Raw genomic sequence first — 27,967 nt, 5'->3', positions numbered from 1 at the left:
AGAAATCTTCTGCCAGATTATCAAATGTCAATTTGTTTTCTGGCAGTGTTTCTTCTACATCTTCTTCCACATCACCTGGTACTGTTTTGGAAGTACTCATTTCCATCAAGTCATTTTCTTTCTTTTTTTTTTTTTTAAAGATTTTATTTATTTATTCAACAGAGATAGAGACAGCCAGTGAGAGAGGGAACACAAACAGGGGGAGTGGGAGAGGAAGAAGCAGGCTCATAGCGGAAGAGCCTGATGTGGGGCTCGATCCCATAATGCCGGGATCACGCCCTGAGCCAAAGGCAGACGCTTAACCGCTGTGCCACCCAGGTGCCCCCATCAAGTCATTTTCTGTTAATTCCTCTGGTATGGTGTCTATTAGCTCTTGAATTTCTCCAAAATCTATAACCTGAAACCCATCACCTGCCCCCACCCTTCTTTTTTTTACCATAGCTACAATCTCTTCCCTAATTTCCTTGATTCGCTCTGTCATAAATCCTATGAAGTCATGTACAACATCTATACACAGTTTTCTCCAGTAGGAATTTACTGTTCTGGGCCTAAATCCTTTGCTGGCATTTTCTATAATAATGATATCTTCAATGCTGTAATCCTTCCCAAGATGTTCTCTTTGCTGGGTTTCTATCCCATGGCATTAACAATCCTTTCAATAGAGTACCATGTGTAATGAGCCTTACAGGTCCTTATGACCCCCTGATCTAGAGGTTGAATTAGAGACGTATTTGGGGGGCAAGGAGACCACTTTGATGCCTTTCGTATTGAACTCATAGGGTTCTGGGTGGCCAACAGCACCGTCCAATATCAAAAGAATTTTAACAGACAGTCCCTTACTGGCAAGGTACTTCCTAACTTCAGGGACAAAACATCAATGGAACCAATTCAGAATAAAGAGTTTTACTGTCCAGGCCTTCTTGCTGTACAACCAAAAGACTAGTGGCTGGTGTTTACTTTTTCCCTCTAAGGCTCAAGGGTGGAGGGGGGGCAGTTAGCAGCTTTATAGGTAAGGGCAGTGCTCATCATAAACACAACTGCATTTGCATAAAATAGTTGAGTGAGCCTATCTCTTCCTGCCTTAAGTCCTGGTGCTTGTTTCTCTTCCTTACCAATGAATGTTCTTTGTGGCATTGTTTTTTCCAGAACAGGACACTTTCATCTGCATTAAAAAACTGCTCAGGTAGATATTCTTTCTCCACAATGATTTTCTGAAAGCCATCTGGAACTCAACTGCTGCCTCTTGTTCAGCAAGTGCTTCTTCCTGTTATCTTGACATTTCTTAAGCCAAGTCCCTGTCTAAATTATCAAACCATCCTTTGCTGGCATTAAATTCTCCAGCTTTAGATCCTTCACCTTCTTTTTGCTTTAAGTTGTCTTATAATGACTTTGTTTTTTCTCAAATCATATTAGAGTGTATAAGCATGTTTTTCTTAGAGCAACTCTCATACCCACATAAAAGCTGCATTTTCAATACAAGATAAAAAGGAATTTTGCAAAAAGTACAAGATTTTTGTGCCTGCTGGTGGAGCTGCAGCTTCAGCTTCACAAACTTCCTTTTCTTCCTCCCTTCCTTCCTATCTCTCAACAATGGTCCTTAATGCTACATTTAATTATCTTGAAATGGCAGGCAACCACAGCTACCGACTTCAATCTATGGTACGTATCAGGTAGTTCAACTTTTTCTTGTAATGTCATGGCTTTTCTCTACTTCTAGGGAGCACTTCTAGCATCATTGGTGACACTGTAGGGGACCCACTGTGTTATTCAAGGTTTACAGTATTCCACTAAACACAATGAAAAATATGTGAGAACCGTGAGGTCACTTTTTACTGAGATACACAATTTACTGAAGACAGAAACTGCTCACACTAAGATGATTAGCATCACATGGTGTTTTAAGGGGATACTTGCCAACACTTGAGCTTACCACAATGGCAACAGGAGGTGGCTACAAAATTATAACACTAGGATAGTATGCACTACAGTTAATTTTTATGTAGTTATGATTTTTTAAAGTTTTTAATTCCCACCAGTTAACATACAGTGATATATTAGCTATGCAGTTACGAATTAGTACTGAATTTTTATGTTGGTTTACCTTTCTCTTGACTATAAATGGCACCATGTATATTCTGTGTTTGTTTGCATAAGTTTTGATAAATTTTTTAAATAATAGATTTGTGTGTATTTTATGGTAGTAAATGATAAAACAGACTAGTTTCTACATATATTTTATACATTCATGACATACCTTTTTGTTAATTTTTAAGTATTTCTAGGCTGTGTGGTTTGCATTTTTTCAAATTGTTGCAAATTTTCAAAAAAATTTCTAATATATTTATTGAAAAAAATCCACATGGATCTGAGCTAAGGGTCAATTGTATATTACCTGAATGTTACCATGTCTATTAGATGTTAAAAAGTTTCCCACAAAGAAAACTCGAAACTCCATTGTTATTTCCACCAAAAATTTAAGGAAAAATAATACCAATTCTACACATACTTTCTAGAAATTTGAAGAAATACTCAGTTCATTCTATGAGATCAGCATTACCCTGGTATCAAAACACAAAATCACTGAATTAAAAAACACTCCACAACAATATCCCTCACATACACGGATTCAAAAATTCTTTTTTTTCCTTTTTTTAATATAAGTTCAACTAATTAACATATAGAGTATTATTAGTTTCAGAGGTTGTGTTCAGTGATTCATCTGTCTTAGGTAACCAGAAGCAAAAATTCTTAACAGAATTTTTACACATAAATGTAAAAGTACATCATGACCAAATTAGTTTTATCCTAGAATTGGAATGCAAGGGTTGTATAATAATCTAAGAGCCATCATTATAATTCACTACATTAAAAGACTAAAAGAAAATCCATATGATCACCTCAATGAATGAAGAAAAAGTGTTTGACAAACTAGATACCCATTTCTGACTTAAAAAAAAAACCCCAAAACAAAACTCTATGCAAACTAGCAACAGAAGGAAATTTCCTCAGCTTAATAAAAGGAATCTATGAAAAGCCTACAGCTAACAACATATCCCACCATGGAAGAATGAATGTTTTCCAATGAACATCAAGAACAAAGTGATGTTGTCCACCTTTTCCACTTCCACTTAACATTGTATTGGATCCTCCAATCAGTGTGATAAGACAAAGAAACAAAGGCATCTGGAATGGAAAGGAGGAAGTAAAACTTCTTTATTTTCAAACAACATGACTGTTAGAAAAATCCTATGGAGTTTACAAAAAAATTTACTAGAATTGTGAGTAAGTTTAGCAAGCTTGTTGGATAAGTATAATTAATCAAAAATCAATTGAGCTTGAATTTAAGAATAATGAATAACTGGTAACTGAAATTTAAAAATGACCATTTGCAATAGTATAAAAATGCAAATTACTTAGGGATAAATTTGATAAAAGCTGTCTAAGATCTCCACACTGGTAATTATATAACACTACTAGGAGAGACTAAAGAAATAAATTGACAGACATACCATCCATTAATAATGGATCTTAAAATTCAATAATGTCAAAATGTCGATATTCCCAGAACTGAACATCAGATTCAACACAAACTCAAACCAAATTCCAGTAGGATTTTTTTTTTAAAGAATAGACAAGCTGATGCTAAAATGTATGTGGAAATTCAAAGGACACAGAAGACCCAAAACAACTCTGCAAAAGAAGATCAAAGTTGGTGGAATTACACTCCCAGATTCCAAGATTTATGACAGGGCTATGGTAAGCAAGGAGATGTGATGTTGTTGTAAAGTGAAACATACAGATCACTGAAAAAGAAAATTCCAGAAATAAATAAACAGATATATACTCTTTTGAATTGTGCCAAAGGCAGATACCCAGGGAATTCTAAGAGGATGGATAATCTTCAACTGGGGTGCTAAAACATTAGTGCTTTTTGGAAAAAAATAAATTCTGACCTTCACCTCACATTATATAAAAATTAACTTAAAATGGATCATAAACTTAAGTTTAAGAGTTAATACTATGAAACTTCAAGAAGATAACATCAGAGAAAATCTTCGCATCCTTGAGTTTTTGCCAACATTTAAAAAATAGGACAAAAAACACATTAATTATGTCTGATCAGAATTAAAAATTTTGCTCTGCCAAAGACATTATTATGAAAAGTAAAAGACAAGCCACAAACTAGAAGAAAATATATGCAACCATATATGTAACAAAGGACATGATATATATAGTATATAAAGAACTCATTAAGACAGACAAGCTAATAAAAAAAAGAGATGCAAAAGATTTATAGATATTTCCCTAAAGATAGGTAGCAAATAGGCTCATGAAAAGATGCCCATGATCATTAGTCATTATGGAAATACAAATTAAAACCACAATGTAATACTACTATACACGTACTAGAAAGCCTAAAATTAAAAAAGACCTGACCATTTCAGGTGGTGAGTAAATATGTGGGGTAACTCAAACTCTCATACGCTACTGGTAGAAATGTAAAATGGTACAACTGCTTTGGAAAATAGCTTGGCATTTCTTAAAAAGTTAAAAATACATTTACCATACCTCCCAGACATTTACTTCTAGGTACTTATCAAAGAGTGAACGAAAACATATATTGACCCTAAAACTCATATATAAATTCTCACAGCAGCCTTATTTGTAATAACGCAAACCTGGAAACAACCCAAATGCTTATCAACAGTTAGGGAAGGAAAAGTAAGAAAAACAGAGAGGGAAGCAAACCATAAGAGACTCCTAACTATAGGGAACAAACTGAGGATTGCTGGAGGGGAGGCGGGTAGGGGGATGGGGCAACTGGGTGATGGGCATTAAGGAGGGCACTTGAAATAATGAGCACTGGGTGTTGTATGCAACTCATGAATCACTGAATTCCACCTCTGAAACTAATAATACAGTATATGTTACTTAAATTGAATTTAAGTTAAAAAATTTTTTAAAAATGGTTAAATAGAATGTAGTATATCCATATGCTAGAATACAACTCAGCAATAAAAAGGAACAAACTACTGGTAAAACAATATAGACAAATTTCAAAATTATTATGCTTAGTGAAAGAAACCAGACCCTCTCCCCCCTAAAAAGGTACATACAGTACAATTTCATTTATATAAAATTCTAGAAAATGCAAAGTATTCTATAGTGACAAAAAGCTGATCAGTAGTTGCCTGGGGAAATGGTGAATGGAGAGAGAAAGGAGGAGGGATTACAAAGGGGCACAAAGAAAATGTTCGGGTGTGATGGATATATTCATTATCTGTATTACAATGGTGATTTCATTAATATGTACATTATGTCAAACACATCAAATTGTATACCTTAAATATGTACGGTTTATTATACATCAGTTACACCTCAAAAACAGTGAAAAAAACATGTATTTATGTTGGAAGACACTCCTTCATGGACCGTTCACACTCCTACATGTCTCTCTAATATGTCTAGCAGGCAAGGTCCTGACTGCTCTTTATTGGGCCTTTTCTTAGGGTCGTGTTTGCAGCACACAAAATTGAGGGATGAGGTGAGTCTTTCTCCAAGACAAAGCGCAGGCTTGCTTACTGTTTGACATAAAATGGTGGGTCCCCCAAATGCAGTGTATTTCAGCTGTGATGTAAACTCATTACATACAAAGAATTCATCTGGGCCCATGGCATTGCCCCTATGGGACTTTGGAGCAAGGGGAACCGACACCACCCTGATGGGCATGCTAATTGCTGTATCATAAGTAATGAAATCCTTTGTCTCTGACCCTGAAGTTTAACATCTTCTGTCAGCATCCACTAAACAATAATATGTTAGCTTTTAGGTTATACGTAGAGTAATATCAAATACTAGACTCTGACAGTGTATACATATAGTTTGACAAAGCTAAAGAATAGGATGTTAGAGGGTAAAGTAATGAGGAGTGACATGGACGCTAAAAAGAAACACACGGCCATAACTCATGGTAATAGTAACAAAAATTATTGAGCTCCTAGGCACTATTCTTCATGATAAATTTGCAATTTGTATACATTTTTCTCCTTAATATTTGTTGAATGGATGAATGTATGAAAAAATAAATGAATGAAAGAAAAATTAGACTTAAGAGTAATTTAATTAAGATCACACACTCTTAAATGATGAAGGATAATTCAAATTCAGATCTAATACCAAAGATTATCCTCTCATCCACTGTTATGTTGTATAGAAAAGGAAACTTAAATGCTATTATACAGTTTGGCTTCACTAATGTAAATGATAGAGAACCATATAAATATTTTAAACAGAGAAGCCAGGGGCTTTGAGGTAAATTTGAAAAACATCACTTTGAACGAAGTATGGAAGGTGGATTAGAGATTTAGTAGCTCTAAAGAGATCACATAACAGACTGTTGTAACAGTTCAACTGAGAGATGCTGAATGAAGGGAGAGAGAATTAAATAATTGGAATTAAGAGTTGTTCAGAAAGAACTAAAAGGATTTTTAAAAAATTGAATTTGGGGGATGACAAATAGGGAATAATCTAAGACTTTACCAAGGTGTCTAGCTTAGGTTACTGAGTAGATTTGGCAGCATTTAATTAAGTTTGGGAATGGGAAGAGGGAAGAAGGAAAAGGGATCCAATGGTGTTGAGTGCTTTTAAGGCACAAAAGGGCAATGAAGGAAAAGACAATGAGGTGTAAAAATAGAAACTGTGTTTGGTAAGAAAGTGTCTAGTATAATCAGTGTAGTCAGAAGAAAAGGAAAGTTGGGGCTAATGCATGGTATTGGCAAAACTGGATTTCTGCATGTGAAAGACGAAGTTGGACCTTTACCTTACACCGCATACAAAATCAACTCAAAATGGATTAAGGACTTAAATTTAAGACCTCAAACTATAAAACTTATGGAGAAAAATGGGGGAAAAGTTTCTTAACATTGGTCTTGGCAAGAATTTCCTGGATATGATACCAAAAGCGCAGGCAATAAAAGCAAAAGTAGACAAGTGGGACCACTTCAAGCTAAAAAGCTTCTGCGCAGCAAAGAAGACAATCAACGAAGTGAAAAGGCAAACTACAGAATGGGAGAGAATATCTGCAAACCATGTATCTGATAAGAGGTTAATACTTGAATTATATATGGAACTACAAGTCAATAGCAACCGCCGCCCCCCCCCCCCACCCAAGGAATAGGATTTAAAAATGAGCAAGGACTAGAACAGACATTTCTCCAAAGACACAAATGGCCAACAGGTATGAAAAGGTGCTCTACATCACTAATTGTCAAGAAAATGCAAAACCACAAAGCGATATCACCTTACACCTGTTTGGCTATTATAAAAAACAAAATGTCAGAAAATAAAAAGGTAAGAACATGGAGAAATTGGAATCCTTGTGCACTATTGGTAAGAATGTAAAGCGGTCTAGCTGCTATGGAAAACAGTATGGAGGTTCCTCAAAAAATTAAAACTAGAACTACTTTATGATCCAGCAGTACCCGATCACATATAAACTACTATATTCTGTATTTTTCACTCAAGCAAACTTCAGCCCTACTTACACAACATTGCAAAAGGAAAATTTAATCTCTGGTATACTGAAAATTATGATCACTAATCAGTCATTACAGGGTTGGAGAGAGATAAAAAGTTTCATAAGGATTGTAACTAAACAATGAATAAACTGAGCCAGCGCTATTCTAAGAAGCTGCTATTTGTTATCCCAGGAATATGATCAAAATGACGTTAAGAACATCATAATTATAGATTAAGAGTCCAAACTTAATGTGATTTCTAAAGTATATTTATAATCAGGAAACCATATGGTAAAGTAATTTGCACAAAGTAAAATTAAGTTTAGTCCTTTATCTCTTTTTCCAAGGGTACAGCACAAAACAATAACTGCAATCAACCTACTAGGTTGATTCAGCTTTTCTTAAAATGCTCAAAATTGACTCTGCATCCCACACAAAATATAAAAAAGAAATATATATATAAAGAAATTAATATATATAAAGAAGAAATATAAAAAAGAAATAGCCCATTATTTCGATTCTATCTACATAAAATCTAATTTTCATAATTAGAGGGGAAATCTAAAAACTTAAAAACTGAGATTATACTATCTTCCATATAAACAACTTGAAGTATTAAAAAAATGTCTTAAAAGTGATAGCAATATAGGGGGACCTGGCTGGTTCAGCTGGAAGAACATGCGACTTTTGATCTTGGGGTCCTGAGTTCAAGTCCCATGTTGGGTGTAGAGGTTACTTAAACAAATAAATCAATAACTTAAAAAAAAAAAAAGAAGTGCTAGCAATGTATATATTTTTAATTTCTCTTTAATTCTAATAAAAATATTTTGATTTCATGAAAAGGTACAGTAAAAAAGAATCTCACTAAATTCCATTCAAATCATCTTCAACCACATAATACTTCCTTGCTGTCCATATAGTGCAAACATGCAATGTTGTTAATGAGATTACACTGAAATAAATATATTCTCCAGACGTTTCTGTATAACTGAAGCGAAATGGACTGTTTTTCATGAGACTCCTGCATTATCAAGAACATAAATATGTACTCCTGTCCAAAAACAAGATGAATATTTTATAGTGGGTAAGAAAATCATTCTTAGTCATATCACCTAAACCTAAAGCAACTAAGATTTAAATATTATTCAACCTTTCAGACTACAGAAAAAAAAAAAAAAAATCAGAGAAAACCCTAATTTTAACCTCAGAGGAATTCTTAGGATATATTTACAAAACTCTGCATAGGCCCAACAGTATTTTCGAATAGAGTATTCCATTACTTTAGAACTAAAATGAGGTAAGTAAGTTTCAGTTTCCATAAGATTCTCACCTGTATAATGCATCATCAATCTCCACAGATTCTGACACGATGGGCAAATTTGTATTTGAACTGAAACAATAAAACACAACTTATAAGGGCAAGTATGGTTATTCAATATTCACATTTTATAATCTAATATTCAATTATACATGGCAGTTACTAAAGGGGATTTTACAAACCAGATATATATTTTATTTTCCACCCCTTTATTTCCATTTTAAAAATAGGTCAAAATTAAATTCACTGACTGCCTACTCTATATTATAAAATTACAGCCTACTGTTTTATTCTTAGGTGTACAAGATGTTGTTTTACATATATTCTGATGAATCTGTACTTTAGCAATTTTGTTGGAGTGCCCCATACACCTTCTCTAATATACATACTCTCTCTAATCTCATTTAATCCACATATGGAATTTACCATATACTGACGATATCTAAACTTATTTCTCTATGTTTGATCTCTCTTCTGACATCCAGATTTTCCACATCTGCTAGAACAATCTCTCTCTTCTGATGTTTAATTGGTTTCATGAACATAACAAGCCCAAAAGAGAATTCAATTCTCCCTGCTTACTCTATTCTTTGCCAGTCTTTACCAACTCACTGGTACCATTATTTACTCACTTGCTCAGGCCCAGAATCTAGAGATCTTCTTAGTTTGTTCCCTCATTTTCTCATCTATGTGCCAGTACAATCTCAGGTCAAACCATTATCATATTTCATCTGAACTATTTCAAAGACCTCCTAACTAGTTTCTCTGGTACTACTGCATTGCCCTCCCCCTTCAGTTTATTATCTATATTACAGTCTAAATTTTTTAGAATGCAGTCAGACATTATTCTTCAACTTAGAACTATCCTTCAGTAAATTTCCTTTACTCTTCGAATTTTAAACACCTAGGGCGCCTGGGTGGCTCACATGGTTAAGTACTTGTCTTCAGCTCAGGTCATGATCTCAGGGTCCTGGGATGGAGCCCCCGAGACCCCACATTGGGCTTCTCCCTCTCCCTCTGCCCCTCCCCCTGCTCCTTCTCTCTCTCAAATAAATACATAAATAAATAAATAAAATCTTTAAAAAAAATTTTAAACACCTTACCATGCTAAAAGGGCTTAGGTGTTCTGTCTCCCAACTACCTCTTCAATCACAGCTCCCACTACTTTCCCTCTTACCATCTTCAGCCACACAAACCTACTTGCTGTTCCTCAAAAAGCCAAGCATGCTATCACTTCAGTTTTTACACTTGCTATTCCCTCTGCTTGGAAATGTTCCTCCTTGAAAGCTCTGAATAGCTGACTCTTATCATTTAAGTCTCAATTAAAATATTGCCTCACAATATTACATAGACCACTTCTGATCAGCCTTTCAATTAAATGTCTCTCCTTTTCCTTCACTCCCTAACTCATTAACCTGCTGTATTTTCTTCAAATTACTTATCATTGTTTATTGTCTGCCTTCCCTAAGAGAATATACGATCTGTTAAGGATTCACTAACGTGTTCCAAATACCTAAAACTGTACCTGGCATTAATAATTTAAGAGCAAACAGTGTGTCACACACTGTTTTAAGTGCTTTAAATGCGCTAACTCCGCTAACCCTTACAACTTAATGAGACAGGCACTATTACCAACTCCACCAAACAGAGGAAAAAAACAGGCTCACAGAAGTTAATTTAAATAAGCTGCCCAAGGTTCCGGAGTAGGTAAATGGTAGAGCCAGAATCTGAACCTAGGCTGTCTAGCTCTTGATCACCATGCTCTACTGCCTACTGCCTCTCATAGTAAGCATAAAGAAAGCACTCAAAAAGTATCTGTTGAATGAATTTTAAAAATTAAAAAAAAGGGGGGGTGCCAGGCTGGTTCAGTTGGTAGAGCATGTGACTCTTGATCTCAGGGTTATGAATTTGAGCCCCATGATGGGTGTAGAGATTACTTAAGGAAATTAAAAAAACAAAACAAAACAAAAAAAAAAACGAAGCATACTAGCATGATAAGATATAGTGATTTACCACAGCTCAATTTTTTCACAGCATGGCATACAAAAGTGAAATGAAAATGAAAATAGAATAAACACTGGGAAACAGAAATGGTACCCAGGCAGAGGTGGGCACTTTGGCCTGAGACACAGTGACCGATAAGATCAATATCATCTTGGCAAAACTGTAATCTATTCCAGGTTCTGGGAAGCTCTAATTATCAATTATAGGATTCTAAAAATAATGTGAAAGCACGAAATTTAGGTTTTGGAATCCAATTTTCTAAGCCTGGTTTTGATATATAAGCCAAAAGATCTGTAAATAGAGTTAATCAAAATGTTATCAGCTTCTAGCTAAGTGATACATGGATAACTATTAGAAATATTTCTGATTGCAATTATGAAAGCAAACCAGGAGAGCTATGTTTAGATCACCTGTCTAATAAAAACACACACATACACAATATGCCCTGTTTTGGTATAGTAATGAAATACGAAAAAAAGCAAAATTTCCCATTACACAGTTTTCTTATCCCTAGCTGTCTTCCTTGCATGGAGGACCATAGTCTAGTGGGCAAAGCTCTTAAGTAAACATGAGAACAGCTACGTTCTAACCAGCCTTGTCACTTAATGATATGACTGGCACTTATTTTTCGGAAAATCCTGCCTTACTGGAATGTTTCAAAAGTCATTTTTGTAATAAGGTCTATATGGCAATCAAAAACCCTTTAAACAGGGGGAGGTTTTGTTTGTATTACATAATATCCCCCAAGTAGATGTGGCACTGTTGGCCTCGGTAGGCAGTATCATGGTACTGAAAACATCCCTTCAATATGAACTAGCGAAAAAGCTACAGGTTTATGGACAGTCTCACATTATCTCAAAATCATATACCCATCACTTTTATCTTTGGAATCTTGTATTCTGGTGGTGGGCAGTATGCAACTAACCGCTTTATTAATTACGAGATGACTGAAAAGGAACCACACGAACATTCCCCACCCCCCCCGGGTTTACAGGCGAGCAAAAGACAGGAAAAACCTTAACGCCAACGGGAAGTAAGAATGAATAAAACTCGTGGGTTTTTTCCCGGATTTTTTTTTTTTTTAAACTGTAGTCAACAGAGGCCTCAGGGTGTCCGGACTGCCTCTGATTCATCATTACCAAGTTCCCTCTGGTAATAGTTTTCAAAGGAGGATCTCGATGCAAGATCCCGCACAGTGGCGCTCTTAGCTTTCATTTTACCGAAAGAAGAAGGGAAGGTGTTTGGCAACAGGGCTGGGAAGCTCACGCCAAGCGACCCGGGCCAGAACTCTCGACAAAGCCCGCTCCACTCCGCTACACACCGCGCCCTCTCCTCCCCAAACACGTCCGGTGACTGAAAAGATGGTAGACCCCAACTGGAACTGAGAAAGGGCGGAAAGGACCGAGAAGTGGCCTTTCTCCTCAGCGAAGCCGGGAGCCGCAAAGGTCCGAGCCCACGGCGCCACACCCACCCCGCGCGCTCCCCTCGCCACCCAGGGCTGGTTCTGCCCGGCTCCGCGGCCTCGCGCGCGCTCCCTACCCGCCCGAGCGGGAGCAAGAAGTCGGCGCCCGGCTCCCGGCCGCCACCCCTCGCTGCTTCGCGCCCACACTCATTCTCTCACCTGCCGGCCCCCCAGGAAGAGCAGGACGCCTCTTCCCCCCGAGGTGCGGCCACCAGCTCCGATGCCTCCATCGCCTCCAAGAGACGCCGCCGCCGCTGGTTACGGGTAGGCAGGGAAGGGGGCGGGACCGTGAGGTCAAGGGGCGGGTGGTGACATCACCGGAGGGGGCGGGGCCGGGGAGCGTGTAGCCGGCCTGAGCCTTCCCGTCAACCCCAGGGGCGCCCTGGTTTCCGGTTTGGGTGTGGCCGCAGGGGACCGGAATGGGCCTCCGCGCAGGTGTGTGCAGTAAGTGGCCCGGCTGCGACCGGGTTCCGGCGGGTGTAAATGGACCGAAACACTGAAGTTACGCGGTGCCTCTGGCCCGGTGGCCAACCGTAGAGGTTCCAGTGGCCAGCGAAGTGATGGGGTTGCGTAGGAATAAGAGGAAGACCCTTCATTTAATAAAAAATCGAAAGCTTGTAGTAGGTAGCTCCAGATTCTCAGGATTTCCGGGATTCCATTTTAAAACGTTGTACATTTAACAAATGACTTTGGGCGTCTACTACATGCCGGGCACTGTCACAGATTTAATAGATTCGTGATTTCTAAAGCTTTGAATGATGTTGTCATCCAGTTTGCTTCCACTTTGTAGGTGAGGGAAAAGAACCTCCAGACAGCCAAAGTAACCTGGTCAAGGTCACAGACCAAGTCACTGTCAGATTAAGTAGTAGAACAACTGTCTAAGGACTTCTCATCTAAATTTTTCTATTGGTTCCCCTTTCCCCTTTCTTAGAAAACAAGAATTAGAAGTACTTAATATTAGAATTTGTCTTTCATTCTAAACTGCACATTTGAAGACAAGTCTGTAGGATTTTAAAAGCATATACTTTGACTTTGTATCAACTCCTGTAATGTACGGTATTTTTTAATTGGAATTTCTTCCTCTGTAGTGTGGAGAGAGGGCCCAGGCAAAACTGCATTATCCTTTGTGCCTCTTCATTTTCATTTCAAAATTGAACATTTCAAAGTACCTGGAAACTTCATGCTGCTCGCCTTTGGCATTATTCAGGTTTCTTAATCTAGTTCTCTGCATTTTCTTCATAATCATTAAAAGGAACTTGGTCTATGTCCCATTCTTTCAAGATTCTACTGTAGTACTATGTTTATGGCAAATTGTTATACAACAATAGAAAATGGATTAACTTGAATTTCATCCACAACCCACATTTTATATTTTAACATCCCTGAAATTGGAATGTATTTTTTTCCTTTCTCATCAATACAGAAAATAATGGTATTCATAAATTCGAGGTCATTTTAGGTTTGGCGAAATAGAGTGTGAATTATTTCAAAAGTATAACAGATACCCTAATTTAACATTTTAATGTATTATTACATTTGCAAAATAGAAGAAAATTGGAATATCACTAGACCTTTGACAGTGAAACTTTTTTCCAAAAGAAAATGAAACAATATATTTAGGATACTCAAGGAGAAAATGTGGGCTAAAGATTTTATATGCAACAAAAGCAACTCTCATGCACAAAGTGTATAAACTATTATCAACACTTGATCAATATTTGATGAGACTATTGTTGTCATAAAGCCTTCCTGAAGAATTACTAGAGAATGAGCATCAGACAAGCAAAATGACTAAAGGACCTAAGGATTGGCTCAGATTCTTTACAGGAAATCAATCTGTTACATGCATTAGCTTTTGTGTTCCTTCTAGTTTATTCTTTTTTGTTCTTTTATAATGTTAATACAATATTACTGACTATATTTGTTATGCTGTACTATTCATCTTTGTGACTTATTTATTTTATAATTGGGCATTTGTACCTCTTAGTTCCCTTCACTTATTTTACCCATCCCACCTACCCCACTTCTAGTCTATTCTTTTTCTTTTTTTAAAGATTTATTTGTTTGAGAGAGAGAGAGAGAGAGAGAGAGAGCATGCAAGTGGGGGCAGGGGCAGAAGGAGAGAGAGTGAGGGAACTTCAAGCCAACTCCACGCTGAGCTCGGAGCTGGTCTCGGGGCTCCATCCCAGGAACCTGAGATCATGACCTGAGCCAAAATCAAGAGTCGCCTGCTCAACTGACTGAGCCACTCAGGCGCTCCCTAATTTATTCTTTATTACTAGTTCTTCTGAGATCTATCACTTCATTTGTGAGTTTTTTCCCACCCTCATGGAGGTAATTGACAAAATTGTAAGATATTTTAAGTGTGCAATGTGATGATTTGATTAAAATATGCATTGTAAAAGGACTCCTGCCATCCAGAAGAGTTTTTCTAATTCTGAATCATGTTGTTCTTTCCTATGTTGTATCTTTTTTGTTTAGCTAGTTCAAAAATAGTAACAAGTTTTGATCTATTTTTGTGGCACATCTTTCAGGTATGTTTTCATCATCTATAATGATGATGTTATGTTCCTTATTCTCTTTTTTAATAATAATTTTGTATAGTATTTGAACTTGAAACTTTTTTTGTTGTCCATTTTTATGTCAAATTATTACTCCCAAATTTTTAATAAGGGGCAGGCTTCCTCATCCCAGAAAGCCTAAGTCTATCAGTAAAAAAATGTATTTCAAGAAGGTCGAGTTTCTGGTTTATTGCCAGGAAGGAGTCCACATTCCAGAAGAACTATGGGGTGCCTCACCAAACAAAAGAAAATATAGCTTTGTTATAGGAATTTGGGGGAGTGTGGAATTTAGGAGAAAATAAAATGAAGTAGTGGCTCGTAGGCTCAAAAGAAAATGAGGCTGTTTGTAAAGGGGTCTCCATTCGTTCTGGACTCCAGCATGGACCCAGGCTGCTGTTTTCTTGGAAACTGCAGTTAAGATAGATGTGTGATGTGTCCACAAACCCCTTTTCCGAAGTTCTGCTGCTGGGTTGGAAGTAGAAACTGCTTCTCTGTGTTAAGTGACTTAGGTCGCCTAGCCAAGGGTAGGATATTTTAATCTTAATGTATTGATTTCAAAAAGCAAGCTTTTTAACAATCTGTGACTTTAGAGAAAAGGATTCTTTGTGAGTAAAAAAAATAGCAGTTACCCAAAGTCAGGGTTTTTTGTGACACTTAACAGCATGTTTTTGGGAAAAATACTATCTTCTGTTAACTTTACAGCTGGCTTTATCTGTATCTATTATCTATACCTGATGAATGCCAAGGCAGATTTTTACTTTCTTAGTCCAGGTTTCTTTCCGTTCTAACAACTTTCAGTAAAACTTTTCTAACATCAAAGAGCTCTCTTTTCTGTTGCTTTTGTGAAATATTTAAAAAAATATGGTGGTTTGGCTTTGTGATTTCCTGACTCTCTTCCCTTCTCAACTTTGATCCGTCAAAGACCCACTGTTTCTTTCCTAAACATATGTATATGTTTATATATACGAATGTGTAGTTGTATTCCAAAGGCATAGCATAATAATTTATTTTAAAATCTTTATTTTGGTGTAATTTTAGAAATTTCAATACTAGAAAAGTTGCAAAGGTAAGACAGAGAATTTTTATATACACTTTACTTAGCTTCCCTTAATGATAACATCTTACATAACCATGGTACATTTGTCAAAACAAAGAAATTGATATTGGTACAATACTCTTAAATAACTACACACTTTATTTGGATTTCACCAGTTTTTCACTAATGTCATTTTTACCTGTTCTAGATCCAATCCAAAATACAACAATGCATTTAAAATCTTCCCATCTTGACCATTATATAGGTGTATATTGTTATGAATATCTTCCTGAAAACTTAAGTGCCAATTGGATTTCTGTAAATCAAATAGTTCACATCATAAATTATAAAGATAACATCTATGTTGTGCTTTATAATTACAGAGTTTTTTAACATGTATTTTTTCACTTTATACTCCTGTGTTATTGAATATTAGCACAGGAAGGATACTTAACATCATCTACATATACAGCCCCATTGTTTTACCAAGGATGACTTAAAATGGCTAAACGTCTCGAATAGATTCACACCATTGGAGGTGCAGAGCCAGGACCAGAGCCCAATTTTATTCCTCGTTGAGTATTTTCCTAGTATGTTATGCCCTGATCCCAACAACTGGAACACCTGTTTCATGATTATCAAAAAGAATAGGAAGTACTGGGTCCTGAGGCCAGACCTTTGTGAATATAGTTGGAAAGCAGCCAACCTCCTGAGTTTTGAGGCAGGCTTCTTTGCCCAAAAGTTTTGCAGTAGCATTTGAACTGGCTTGAAGCTAACTATTTAGAAGAACCCAGAGAAATTCCCTTGTGAAGGAAATAAATCTTTTCAAAATATGAATATTCTCTTAAGTGTCCTATGAATTAGGATATGTGCAAATTACATTTTTCTGAAATATTTTAAAAATATTGCCTACAGAGCAATAAATAGACAAATCATAGATTAAAAAATAAGCATAATTTTCCAAGACCCTTTTCTTATTTGACTTAATTACTTATGCAACAGTGACTGGAGATAAAACGTAATAAATGATGCTCCTAATTTTAACCTTCTGCTAATATTGATAGAAAACAGGTAACCTAAGTGGGGCTTCACATCCTTGTGGCTTTCTAGGGAATGTCCTATAAGTGCACCAGGTTCTGCCCCAATTGGAGGATAAAGTCACCTTCATAAAAAAGCCCTTTTATAAAAGAGGATGTTCGGAGCCCTATTCCAAAGATCCCAATTCAGCTACAGTCACTGTTTACCATCATACTCAGTTGCCTCCCAAAGTTACACCTTTTTTTTTCTTGACTGAAACAATGTTCATATGATCCTCCTTCTCATCTTTGGCTTATTTTCTCATCTTCAATTTGATAGCCAGAACCTCTAGCCCAGGGGCCATCAAACTTCAGCACATACCAGAATCACCTGGCTTGCCGGTTAAAGCACAAATTGTGGACCCCACCTAGCATTTCTGCTTCAGTATGCCTGCGTAGAGCCTGAGAATTTGCATTTCTAACAAATTCCCTGATGATGTGTATGCTGTGGTGCTGCCAGACCTATGAGCACACTTTTCACTGCTCTAACCCACTTCCTCTAATGTATGCTTTGCACATGGGTGTATAGGTGTGCTCCCCCCCCCCCCCCCCCTTTTTTTAGACAGACAGACAAACAAAAATCCCTAGCCATGAGCCCATATAAATATTAGGTAGAAAAGAAGGAACACAAAATGAAACTGAGAAAGAACTGTGAGTGACACAGGAAGAAAACCAGGAGGGGATGGTTTCACAGAACTAAGAAGAGTGTCTCAATTGGGAAGTGAATAGGTGTAGGATTTCATCACTGTCCAGTTCCACTCAAGTATTGATGCTGGACTTTCTCCTCAAATTCTTAAAAAATTACCCTTCTTCCTTTTCAGGGGAGTTAAAAATGTACTAGACTAATGAAAAGTGGGATTTCCACGTAGAGTGGTTATTCAGATGGGGGCTCAGCACTGTTTTAGGACAATGACTATTTTCATGAATGATTGAGGGATGATGTGCAGATATCTGAAAATGGAAGGTTATCACTAGATAATGATAAGGAAACAATCAATAGGTCACCTCCATGAGGGCAATGTGCTTTACTCAGTTGAAGGAAGAAGGATGGCCTTCAAACATCAATTTAGCTTCCATGAAGCTCCCTTGTGCTTGGCAAGCTCCTGACCTACTACCTTGTTATGTGGTATCTCCCAAGTCAAGTCTTCTCTTCCATCTCTCTCTACTCCAGTATTTTCCCAGGTATGATGAAGTCCTCCTCCACCCGAGCTCCTTACAGAGAGAATGGACAATTATTTGAATATTGATAAGCATTACAGTAAGTCAAGAATAGAGAAATCACCATTAGTTTTGATAGTAAGGTGATCTTTGGTGACCTTGACAAGAGTTTCAGTGGAATAGAAGAAACAGAATGCAGGTTAACATGTGTTGAAGATTAAAAGGGAATTAAGAGGAGTGATCGGGTGTGGACAACTCTTGAGAAGTGTTCTGTGAAGGATGGAGAAATGGATTGTGGATGGTGAAACTGAAATCAAATACATAGTTGAGGATTTTTTTAGAGGTGTGAGATGATAAAGTATTTTTATATGCCAATGGGGTTGATTTAGTAGAGGTGGAGATTGATGGTGTAGGAAAGAGATCTGAAAAAGTTATGTCCTTGAAAGTTGAGAGGGAATGGTATCTAGAACAAAGGCGAATGGATTGGCCTTTAAGTGGAGCAGGGAGAAGTCTTTCACTGTAATAGGAGGATACAAAGAACAGGATGTCCTTGAGGAAGATTTATAGATTTAGTAGTAAGAAGGTGAGAGAGCACTGCTCTGATGAATCTTTGTCAGTTTCTGCATTTGTATTTCTCTGAGATCTATTTCTATTGAATTTGAAAGTGCTATTCTGATGGTGGTTGTATTTTGTCAAATAGCGGGTTGTGGGATTGTTATCTGCAGTAGACTTGGGAAGACTTTGTGGAGCTAGTTCTGGAAACTACATCTGTTGGGGTAAGCAGTTTGTAGAGGAACCAGCTGTTAGTAAAGTTAGAAAGTACAGCCTAGAAAGTAGAACACATAATAATTATTAGTAGAACATAATTAGAAATATATAAACACAGGCAGCATTAAAAATTTTGGTACATAGCTTGGCATATAGTTTGCAGCTGGGATGTCTGAAATCAGGTAGCATGTCCTTTCCTAAAGGACAGTTAAAGCTGATTTAGGAACAGACTTCAGTCCCAAGTGTGATGGAGAGGAGGCATTAGAATGGCAACTATGAGGAAGGATCTCATCCTAGCAAGTATAACTTTCTGGAGAGATCATCAAGATGGCGAACTCGGCAAGAAAATACGATTTTATCCTTTTACTAGGACTAGTGTATAAATTTGGGAAGTGGAAATGATCTTAGAAATAACATAGGGGTGGGGGGACCTGGATGGCTTAGTTGGTTAAGTATCTCACTGTTGATCTCAGCTCAGGTCTTGATCTCGGGGTTGTGAGTTCAAGCCCTGTGTTGGGTTTCACACTGGGCATGGAGCCTACTTAAAAAGAAGGAAAGCAAGCAAGCAAGCAAGCAAGCAAGCAAGCAAGCAAGCAAGCAGGGGTTTAGTTCTTTCCTATCAGAGGACTCATGTTTTCTGGGGCCTGAAGTTTTTACAATTTTGAGAGCTCTCTGTAATACATAATTGGGTATAAAAGAAAAAAATTTGTTAGAAGGAGAAAAGAAATCACAAATTACAAAAAGCTGACAAATACCATAAACATCAATCTACAAAAATAATGAAATAATTTTATCATTAATTCCTGGCCATAATCTAAAATACTTTTTTCCCTAAGCTATTTTGGATGCATACTCCCTGATTATGTTTTTATATAATAATGTTTTATAATATAACTTTTTATATATTGATAGTTTAAAAAGTTTTCTTTCAATTTCACAATTCTTTATTAGTAATGACTTCTGATGCATTGAGATGCATAAAACAGACATACTTGATGTATTTAGTACCGCACATAGTTTTGTGTCCTACAAACACAGAAATTCAGACACATTGTACATTTTAAGTCAAAAAAGAAAAGGAAAAGGACTTTTTTAAGTCAAAAAGTCAAAAGGAAGAAATGTAGGGGAGTTTATATTTGTATATGCTGCATTGTTAAGTATATTTCTAAGCAGAGAATTTCCATTTTGACTAGGATTTGATAAGGACCAAATCTTTTCCTTATAATTATACATGTGAAATAATTAGTTTTCTATTGTTGCATAGTTAATTACCACAAACATAGAGACTTAAAGCAACACATATTTCTTATCTTACAGCTCTGTGGCTACACAGTCCTGGAGTGACACTGGGTCTTCTGCTCAGGGTCTCTTCAGGCTGTAATCAAGATGTTGGCCAGGCTGTGCATTTCTCTGGAGGACTGACTAAGGAGGAATCCACTTCCAAGTTTATTCAGGTTTGTTGGCAGAATTCATTTTCCTGCATTTGTATGACTGAGGGCCCAGCCTTCACAGGAGGCTGCCTACAATTCTCTCCCATGTCTTCTCTGCAAAGATAGTTCACAGCATGGCTGTTTGCTTTCTCAAGAGCGGCAGGAATATTTGGTTCCAGTCAGCTAAGATGGGAGTCTTATATAACATAATATAATCATGGGAATGAATCATGGGAATCATGGGAACCCCATCACCTTTGCCTTATTGTAACCTAACCAAGGGAGTCACATCCCATGAGCTTTGCCATAAGTAAAGCATGGTTAGAAGCAAATCACAGGTTCCATCTGTCCTCAGAGTGGATTATACAAAGTTGTGATTTATTGGGAAATACTTTAGGGTGTTCATCCTAGGGACTGGAAAAACTTTCCATAGACCAGCTTCTGTACATTTTATACCTTGTTTTCCCTCTCTTACCCACATAGTTCTGTTGCCATAAGTCCAGACACATTTACATCATGGATATGACCTCTGACCTTAAACTTTCCTGTCACTATGACAGGTAAATCAGTATGATTGCTACCAATATGTTATCTAGTACCATATATGCCTAGAAGCTTACTGTGATGGTTAGCAGTGACCTCACTGTATGTGAAAGTGACCAAGAACCACATAATATCCCTCTAGATTCAATGTTAATATATTCCTATTACAACTCACCCTTAGCTGGATTGTAAAGATATCCATGGCCATGCCAGTACTGCCTCATCTGAGGGGAGGAGGGAAACAGAGGGGAATAAAAAGGGATAGAGATAGTCTTAACCCATTGCAATTATAATATCTTATTTTTGTGAATTTTATCAAAACACATGACATTGTGAAGACATCTTTCCCAGGGCCTTAGGAGGGAACTGCGTAAGTAAGGAACTTGAAGTTAAGTTTTATTAGCTTCATGGAAAATCTGCTTCAGATTGCCACAAATTTAATTACTAATTTATTTCACAGTCATTCTCTGGATCTGAAGTGATAGCCAGAATTTTAAAAACTTATGAAAATTTCTTACCTAGTGGAATAAATGAGAAAAACAGACAAACACAACACAGGGGCCAAGAGTTCCCAGGAAAGTGAATAATTGGGCAGACGCTGCCCTCTGCATCTATTGAAGATATCAACTACTGGGGTTTAAAATGTTTGGATTTAGATTGTGGAAAACAATAAAATCTGTTCTTTCTCCTTAGGGCTACAATTACTATGCAATTACTATGCTCTGATAACTGTATTTAGTCTGTATGCTTTGTATTAAATTGTGTGCTATTTAAACTTTGTGGTATGCATAGTTTCATTTTTATTTTGATAGTGGAAGTTACTGCTGCTTTCTGACCTCTAAAACATTCTCCTTCTGCCCTTAGGAGAAAGAAAGAGAGAGACTGGGCAGAGAGAGAGAAAAAGAGAGGGAGGGGTGGGAGAGGAGGAGAGAGAATGAGAGAGAGAGAGAGAGAGAAAGCAGGGAGAGAGAAAGAGAGGGAGAGAAGGAAGTACGTTCTTTATTTTTGTTATCTGGTAGCGAAATATTCAGGGAAATGAGTCCTGCCTCCCTAAAATGAAATATGCCCTTAAGGTGTTTAAGGTAGTTCCCCTCTCCTTTGCTATTGATTGGTTTAGAATTGGCCTTGTGTTCCAGTTCTAGCCGATTTAGAAGGAAGTGCTGAAAGTTCTGGGAGAGAGAGCCGTGCTTTCTTTGAGACTTAGAATGGCAACTAACTTCTAATCGCGAAAGGAAAGCCTAGTGGAAGCAGAGAAAATGACTCAAAGCTCTGAATTAACCAGTTCTGCATGTTTACCTATGAACGTCCTGTAACATGAGATGAAAATATGTCCCTTCTAGTCTGACGTTTCTTATTACAGCAGAAAGAATTCTAACAGAAACGGTGACACGTAAAAGTCATACAAACACACACATATAATATTTATTATTTTTTTCTCATTACGAAAGCAATGTATGGTCATTCTGGAAATTTGGAATTATAGGAATTCACAAGAAAGAAGATTAAAAAAATCACTCAAAGATAATGATATCAATACTTTTTACATATATTCTTCTATTCCTATACACGCATTTTATATATTATATAACTTTAAAAATTAGGCTAATAGTTTTAAACTTGATTTTTTTAAACTTAATAACCCTAACTATTAAATTGAAGATTTAAATAAATTAATTTTAATTAGGGATTAAACGCGACCTTATTCTTTTTTTTAGTTTCCTATGGACACAATTTATAGTAATTAGACAAGCTCAAAGAATTGGCTCAACATTTGAAACTAGGCTAAAGGTAGAATAGATGAAATTCTAAACATATTTTAACTGCCCATAAATATTATCTTTATGACTACAAAGTAAATTCTGAGACCACGTCACTTTAAGGAAACTCCTAACTCATTTACACTGATATATACTCCTTGGGAAGGAATGTTTGTGATACCCGTTCCTCTTCCAGTATTTTTTTTTTCGTTCTTACCTGTTATAGCTCTGTTTCTTAGGCTGAAATTAAGTTAGCGCAATCTTTGTGCAATTCATTGTCATTCGTTTATGTCATTTGTTTACTAAATTGAAAGGCAAGAGGAAACCCAAATTATAGTCAGTTTTATAAGCTAAATAAAGGAGACAGCCAAGATAGAATCTTAATTATCTATATATTGGATTCACTCTACAGAGTATATCCTTTTTTTACAAGGAATCTTCATCTTTTACTATGATTGGGAATAGAGTAAACGACTGTAGTATCAAATATTGAATATTTGATGTTGAATGGTATATCTTTAATTTAAAGCCACATTTACCTTTTGAGATATAAATTTAAATTACATATCCATATTATAATTTATGGACCACAATATTTATATAATATACTTATTTCTGAGAAGGTTTTCATTACATATTGAGCCTTAAGAAAATTTCTTTTTTTTTAAAATTTTTTATTATGTTATGTTAGTCACCATACAGTACATCATTTGTTTTTGATGTAGTGTTCCATGATTCATTGTTTGCGTATAACACCCAGTGGTCCATGCAATACGTGCCCTCCTTAATACCCATCACTGGCCTATCCCATTCCCCCACCCCCCTCCCCTCTGAAACCCTCAGTTTGTTTCCCAGAGTCCATAGTCTTTCATGGTTCATTCCCCCTTCTGTTTATCCCCCCTTCATTCTTCTCTTCCTTCTCCTACCGATCTCCCTGCTATTTCTTATGTTCCATAAATGAGTGAAACCATACGATAATTGTCTTTCTCTGCTTAACTTATTTCACTTAGCATAATCTCCTCCACTCCTGTCCATGTTGTTGCAAATGTTGGGTAATCATTCTTTCTGATGGCTGAGTAATATTCCATTGTATATATGGACCACATCTTCTTTATCCATTCGTCTGTTGAAGGGCAGAGCCTTAAGAAAATTTCTAAGTCTGAAATGGTGAGTAACCAAATTGAAACAATCCAGTTCAATATTAACATTATTATGCATGCATATAAACAAACAAATACATTCATTTTTAAAAGATTTTTATTTATTTACTTGAGAGAGAGCACAGACAGAGAGGGAGAAGCAGACTCCCCACTGAGCAGGGAGCCGGATGCGGAACCCTGATCCCAGGACCCTGAGATCATGACCTGAGCCAAAGTCAGCTGCTTACCTGAGGCTGACTGAGCCACCCAGGTGCCCCCCTCCACCTTTTTAAAGATTTTTATTTATTTAAAATGAATACATTCTGATACAATTTTATTATAATAAACTTTCTTATACAAAAATCGGTGAGGGACTCAACCTTCTTTATGACGTGAATTCCTTTGGTAGTCTGGTTTGGCCTATAAACCCCTTTCAGGATAATGTTTTTAAATGCATAAAATAATACAAATAGAAATAAAAGAAAAGCAGTTGCACTGAAATATAGTCTTGTGCATGGACCATGGGTTATAAACCCCTGCACCAAATTATGAATAGCCCTTTAGTTAATGTATCAAAAAATGCCTGAGAACTTATCTAAATAAAACAGTTCCTTGATTATCTAAGAGCCAAACTGACATATATGTTCATTAAACACATATCTAATAAAGCCCTTAAATTATATCTTATATATGTGTGTTGTTTTACCTTTAAATCTGGAAGTAAGAATTGTTATCAACTTAGGAATCATAGTATATGATAAAGATTAAAGAAGACTGGTTTTGTTGTGACATCGATAGCATTGTGTCATCTGGTAGAACTATTAAATCTTGGTATCAATATACATGCCTTAAAAGTTAACTTTGAGCATTTTAGCACATTACAAATTTTGAGCCTTGCAATACAACTGTAGAGTTGGCACATGGCTTGCTTAATTAAAGGTATGGGCTTAGTAAAAAAGAAAATATGAATGAAGAGAGTAGAAGGAAGGAGCTGAATGGTGACAAACAGGATCAGTGGAAGTGAAAAATTGGAAAATTAGGAGGTGGGAACACACACACATGCAACTACGCTGAAGAGAATGTATGAGAAGAGAAAAATAAGGAAAGACTTCCATTAGTCTAATTCGTAATTGACTTTCTACAGTTCCACATGCTCTGGAAAATTTGAAATTACATTTCATCTTCGAGTGGCACTACAGATCTCATAGGACTATAATGGTATTTTACCTATTTTTTAAGAAGTTAAATGATGGCTGAATTTCTTTAAAGTCCTTTCTAAACTTTTCTTGTCATGTATATTATATTCTCATAGTTTTTATCCCCCCCCTTTCTCATGGAACAGGTAGAAACAGGCCTGAATTAAAAGAGGTATTTTACCCACATATTTTGAAAACCATACCACTTAATGTATCTATCAGTGGGTGTTAGTTACACATTTACAGTTTTTCTTTTCCTTTTTTCAATACTTTGTTTCTTTGACCTGTATATATTAAAACTGTAGTTTTCAATGTTCCTCTTATGTATCAAATATCTTTTCACTTGTGCTTTTGCTTGATTTCTTATTTGTTTTTCTGAGGGACTTTTGGATTATAGATTTAGTGAAATCAGAAAAAAATCTATCATATTAAAACAGAGGGCATATTATGTGTAAAGCATAATCAGTCTTTTCTTGATTTTATTTAAAAACGTTTTTACTACAGTTAATTACCACAAACTCCATTGACTATGGAGCCTAGAGGAATGTTCTTTTTTTTTTTTAATTTAATTTATTTATTATATTTGACAGAGACAGCCAGTGAGAGAGGGAACGCAAGCAGGGGGAGTGGGAGAGGAAGAAGCAGGCTCCTAGCGGAGGAGCCTGATGTGGGGCTTGATCCCAGAACGCTGGGATCATGCCCTGAGCCGAAGGCAGACTCTTAACGACTGAGCCACCCAGGCGCCCCTAGAGGAATGTTCTAATCCCTGTCCAAATACTAATCCCTCGACGCCTCTCCTTTTTATGAAGGCACTTCACGCTGTTCCATGTAAAGACTGGGATGAAGGAGAACTACGGTGGAATGGATGGTGAGTTGGTTGCTGAATACTTCAAACTTCAGAATGCTTTTGAAATAAAAAAAAAGAAATAGATTCATTGCATTTTTTTTAACCAGAGGAAGGAAGATTGATCTCATGGGCAGGGGAAATACTCTCTCTGTGCTTTAGATGTTGTTGTAGCATAAGATATAATTGCTGCTAAGCCCCTTGGGAAAGAAACTCTCAAAGGTATGCCTAGGTTAAGGCTGTGTTGTGGTTTCTCAGGCTTACTTTTTGGAATCTCTTTGCCTTAGGGCCATGGCTGTTTTAAACATTTAAATATTAATAGACAAGGAGAAAGTGATAAGAAACCTATGTAATGTGTTACAGGAGTCCAGAAAGGGCAGACATTAATTCAGAAGTTTATGATTATGATGGAATATTTTATTATTTTTCTTGAATTTTCTTTATCTTTGTGTTTGTATTTTTTTAATTTGCATTTGAGTGATTTTGAAAAGAAGATGTTAATATAAACTTAAACTCTGCCTTGTTTATATGTAAATGTGCTGTGACCTTTGTGTTTATTATTCCCATTTGATGAAATTCACTACCTTGCTCCTCTTTATATGACTTCCTACATGGTCTATCAATTACAAAGAGAAATATCCATAGATAAGTGGATCAAAGCATGGATTTAAAAAAGCAAAAAGAAAAAAGAAGTGATTTACTGGATCTGACACCCTGTTTAACATTTCAGGATCAAACCAGTACCAAATTCCTAGGACATAGTAGGGGGTCCAGCAGACAGTAAATGAAGTGGCAAATGCAACCGTCATCTTTAGGGTCCTCAGCCGAGCTCTTGGTATATTATTCTTGGATTGATTCAGTTGTAACTCTGTTAGATAGAGAAAAAAATAGGTGTTTAAAGGCCAGTTTTATTACAAAACCAAAGTGGACAAAAAGGAAGAGTCACTAATTCAAACTAATTAATGGAATAGGAACAAATTCCTGATATTTTTAATAATGAAAAATTTTTGAAAAGGATATTAATGTTCCAAGCTTTCCACTATGTCATGTAATGAATAGAGAAGATTAAAGATGGCAGTGCTCTTAAAAATACATTTCCACCAAACTAATTTGGATTTGAAATGTATAGGTACTCAAACTCTAAAAACATACATTTAAGAGAGTAGACTAAAGCTGAGCTGAATTGAATTATGTGTTTACACAGAACTATACTTACTATCCGAGTAGCTCTGGCAGTAAGGATGATAAGAATCACATGTGGCGAAAGTGTGTTGTCCAAAGTTATCTTTCTCAACCACGTGCTTCTATGATATTCAAAGCAATTTCCCTTTTCATATCAGCAAATCATTTAAAGTTCCCATGTATGTGTTGTGCGTGGTTGTAGTGTGGTGTGTGTATGGTGTATGTGTGGAGCTCGTGGCATCTGTGCGGTGTATGTGAGGTGTGTGCGTGTGTTTGTTACATATGTGGGGTGTGTGGTGTATGTGGTGTGTGTGTGTGTGTGTGTGTGTGTGTGTGTGTGTGTGTGGAAATTCCTTGGAGTTTAATGGAAATGCTGACTCTAACAGGCTGCTTGCATGACGTTTGGCACATAGTTCTTAACTGCAGTTTTAAAGTACCCAAAATCTATTCTTGTAATTCGTAATCCAGAACTGCCATTTTAAAATAAAAAATACTCTTCACATGCTGTATTTTTTTCTGAGGGAAATAGATCATGCTTTGTAGAAGTAGCCATTTTGCAACTTCTTACTCATTGATGACAAAAGAGTGGAAATATGGAGGAAAACATTTACATGTGTGATGTTTTAATTATAAAATTAATTTTTGACTAGAGATGTTAAAATCAGTAATTTATTGGGTACAGATTGGTTACAGATTTCTGTCATACAAACCTAGTTATCATTTACTCTGTACCTTGCCATGGGCCTTGTTCTTTTCACACATTTCATTTAATCCTCAATATCTGTAAACTTTAATGACACAAATAATAAAGCAATCAATAGGAATGAACACATTTAAAAAAGCATCTTGGCTGACTCTGAAAAAATGTTGAATGTCCTGTAACATACTGTCCTTCTACCTCTTTTGAGATATCATCCCATTTCTTTATTGGTTTACTGTTTTACTGTCTTCTAGACTGTAGACTCCATGAAAGAGG

General features: G+C 36.5%; 2 protein-coding genes and 1 long non-coding RNA gene across 6 annotated transcripts in view; 1 reads left to right on the top strand and 2 right to left on the bottom strand.

Moving 5' to 3' along the window:
* The window catches only part of LOC121101436 (ubiquitin-like modifier-activating enzyme 6), a 25,646-nt gene extending 13,063 nt beyond the window's left edge, over positions 1-12,583 (bottom strand). For both annotated transcript variants that reach the window (XM_040625029.1, XM_040625031.1), the window contains exons 1-2: positions 12,461-12,583; positions 8,848-8,907 (exon numbers count right to left, since the gene is read on the bottom strand). In XM_040625029.1, coding sequence (XP_040480963.1) covers positions 8,848-8,907; positions 12,461-12,531 — 131 coding nt within the window. In that variant the 5' untranslated portion in view covers positions 12,532-12,583. The remainder of the gene's footprint in view (positions 1-8,847; positions 8,908-12,460) is intronic.
* Positions 12,426-27,967, top strand: part of LOC103679174 — a 17,190-nt gene continuing 1,648 nt past the window's right edge. Inside the window, exons 1-3 of one of the 2 annotated variants that reach the window (XR_005833412.1) lie at positions 12,426-12,565; positions 20,218-20,354; positions 25,775-25,833. This is a non-coding gene — a long non-coding RNA (uncharacterized LOC103679174). Of the gene's footprint in view, positions 12,566-12,612; positions 12,737-20,217; positions 20,355-25,774; positions 25,834-27,967 lie in introns of those variants that run through there. The other variant, XR_572862.2, reaches the window with a different exon arrangement.
* Positions 25,846-27,967, bottom strand: part of GNRHR (gonadotropin releasing hormone receptor) — a 15,109-nt gene continuing 12,987 nt past the window's right edge. The window contains exon 3 of one of the 2 annotated variants that reach the window (XM_008708692.2): positions 25,846-26,677. In XM_008708692.2, coding sequence (XP_008706914.1) covers positions 26,433-26,677 — 245 coding nt within the window. In that variant the 3' untranslated portion in view covers positions 25,846-26,432. The remainder of the gene's footprint in view (positions 26,678-27,967) is intronic. The other variant, XM_040625027.1, reaches the window with a different exon arrangement.

This window comes from Ursus maritimus, unplaced genomic scaffold (assembly GCF_017311325.1).
Source record: "Ursus maritimus isolate PB19 unplaced genomic scaffold, ASM1731132v1 scaffold_8, whole genome shotgun sequence".
NCBI lineage: Eukaryota > Metazoa > Chordata > Mammalia > Carnivora > Ursidae > Ursus > Ursus maritimus.
Note: the sequence above shows the minus strand (reverse complement) of the source record. Positions and strands in the feature narration are given on the sequence as shown.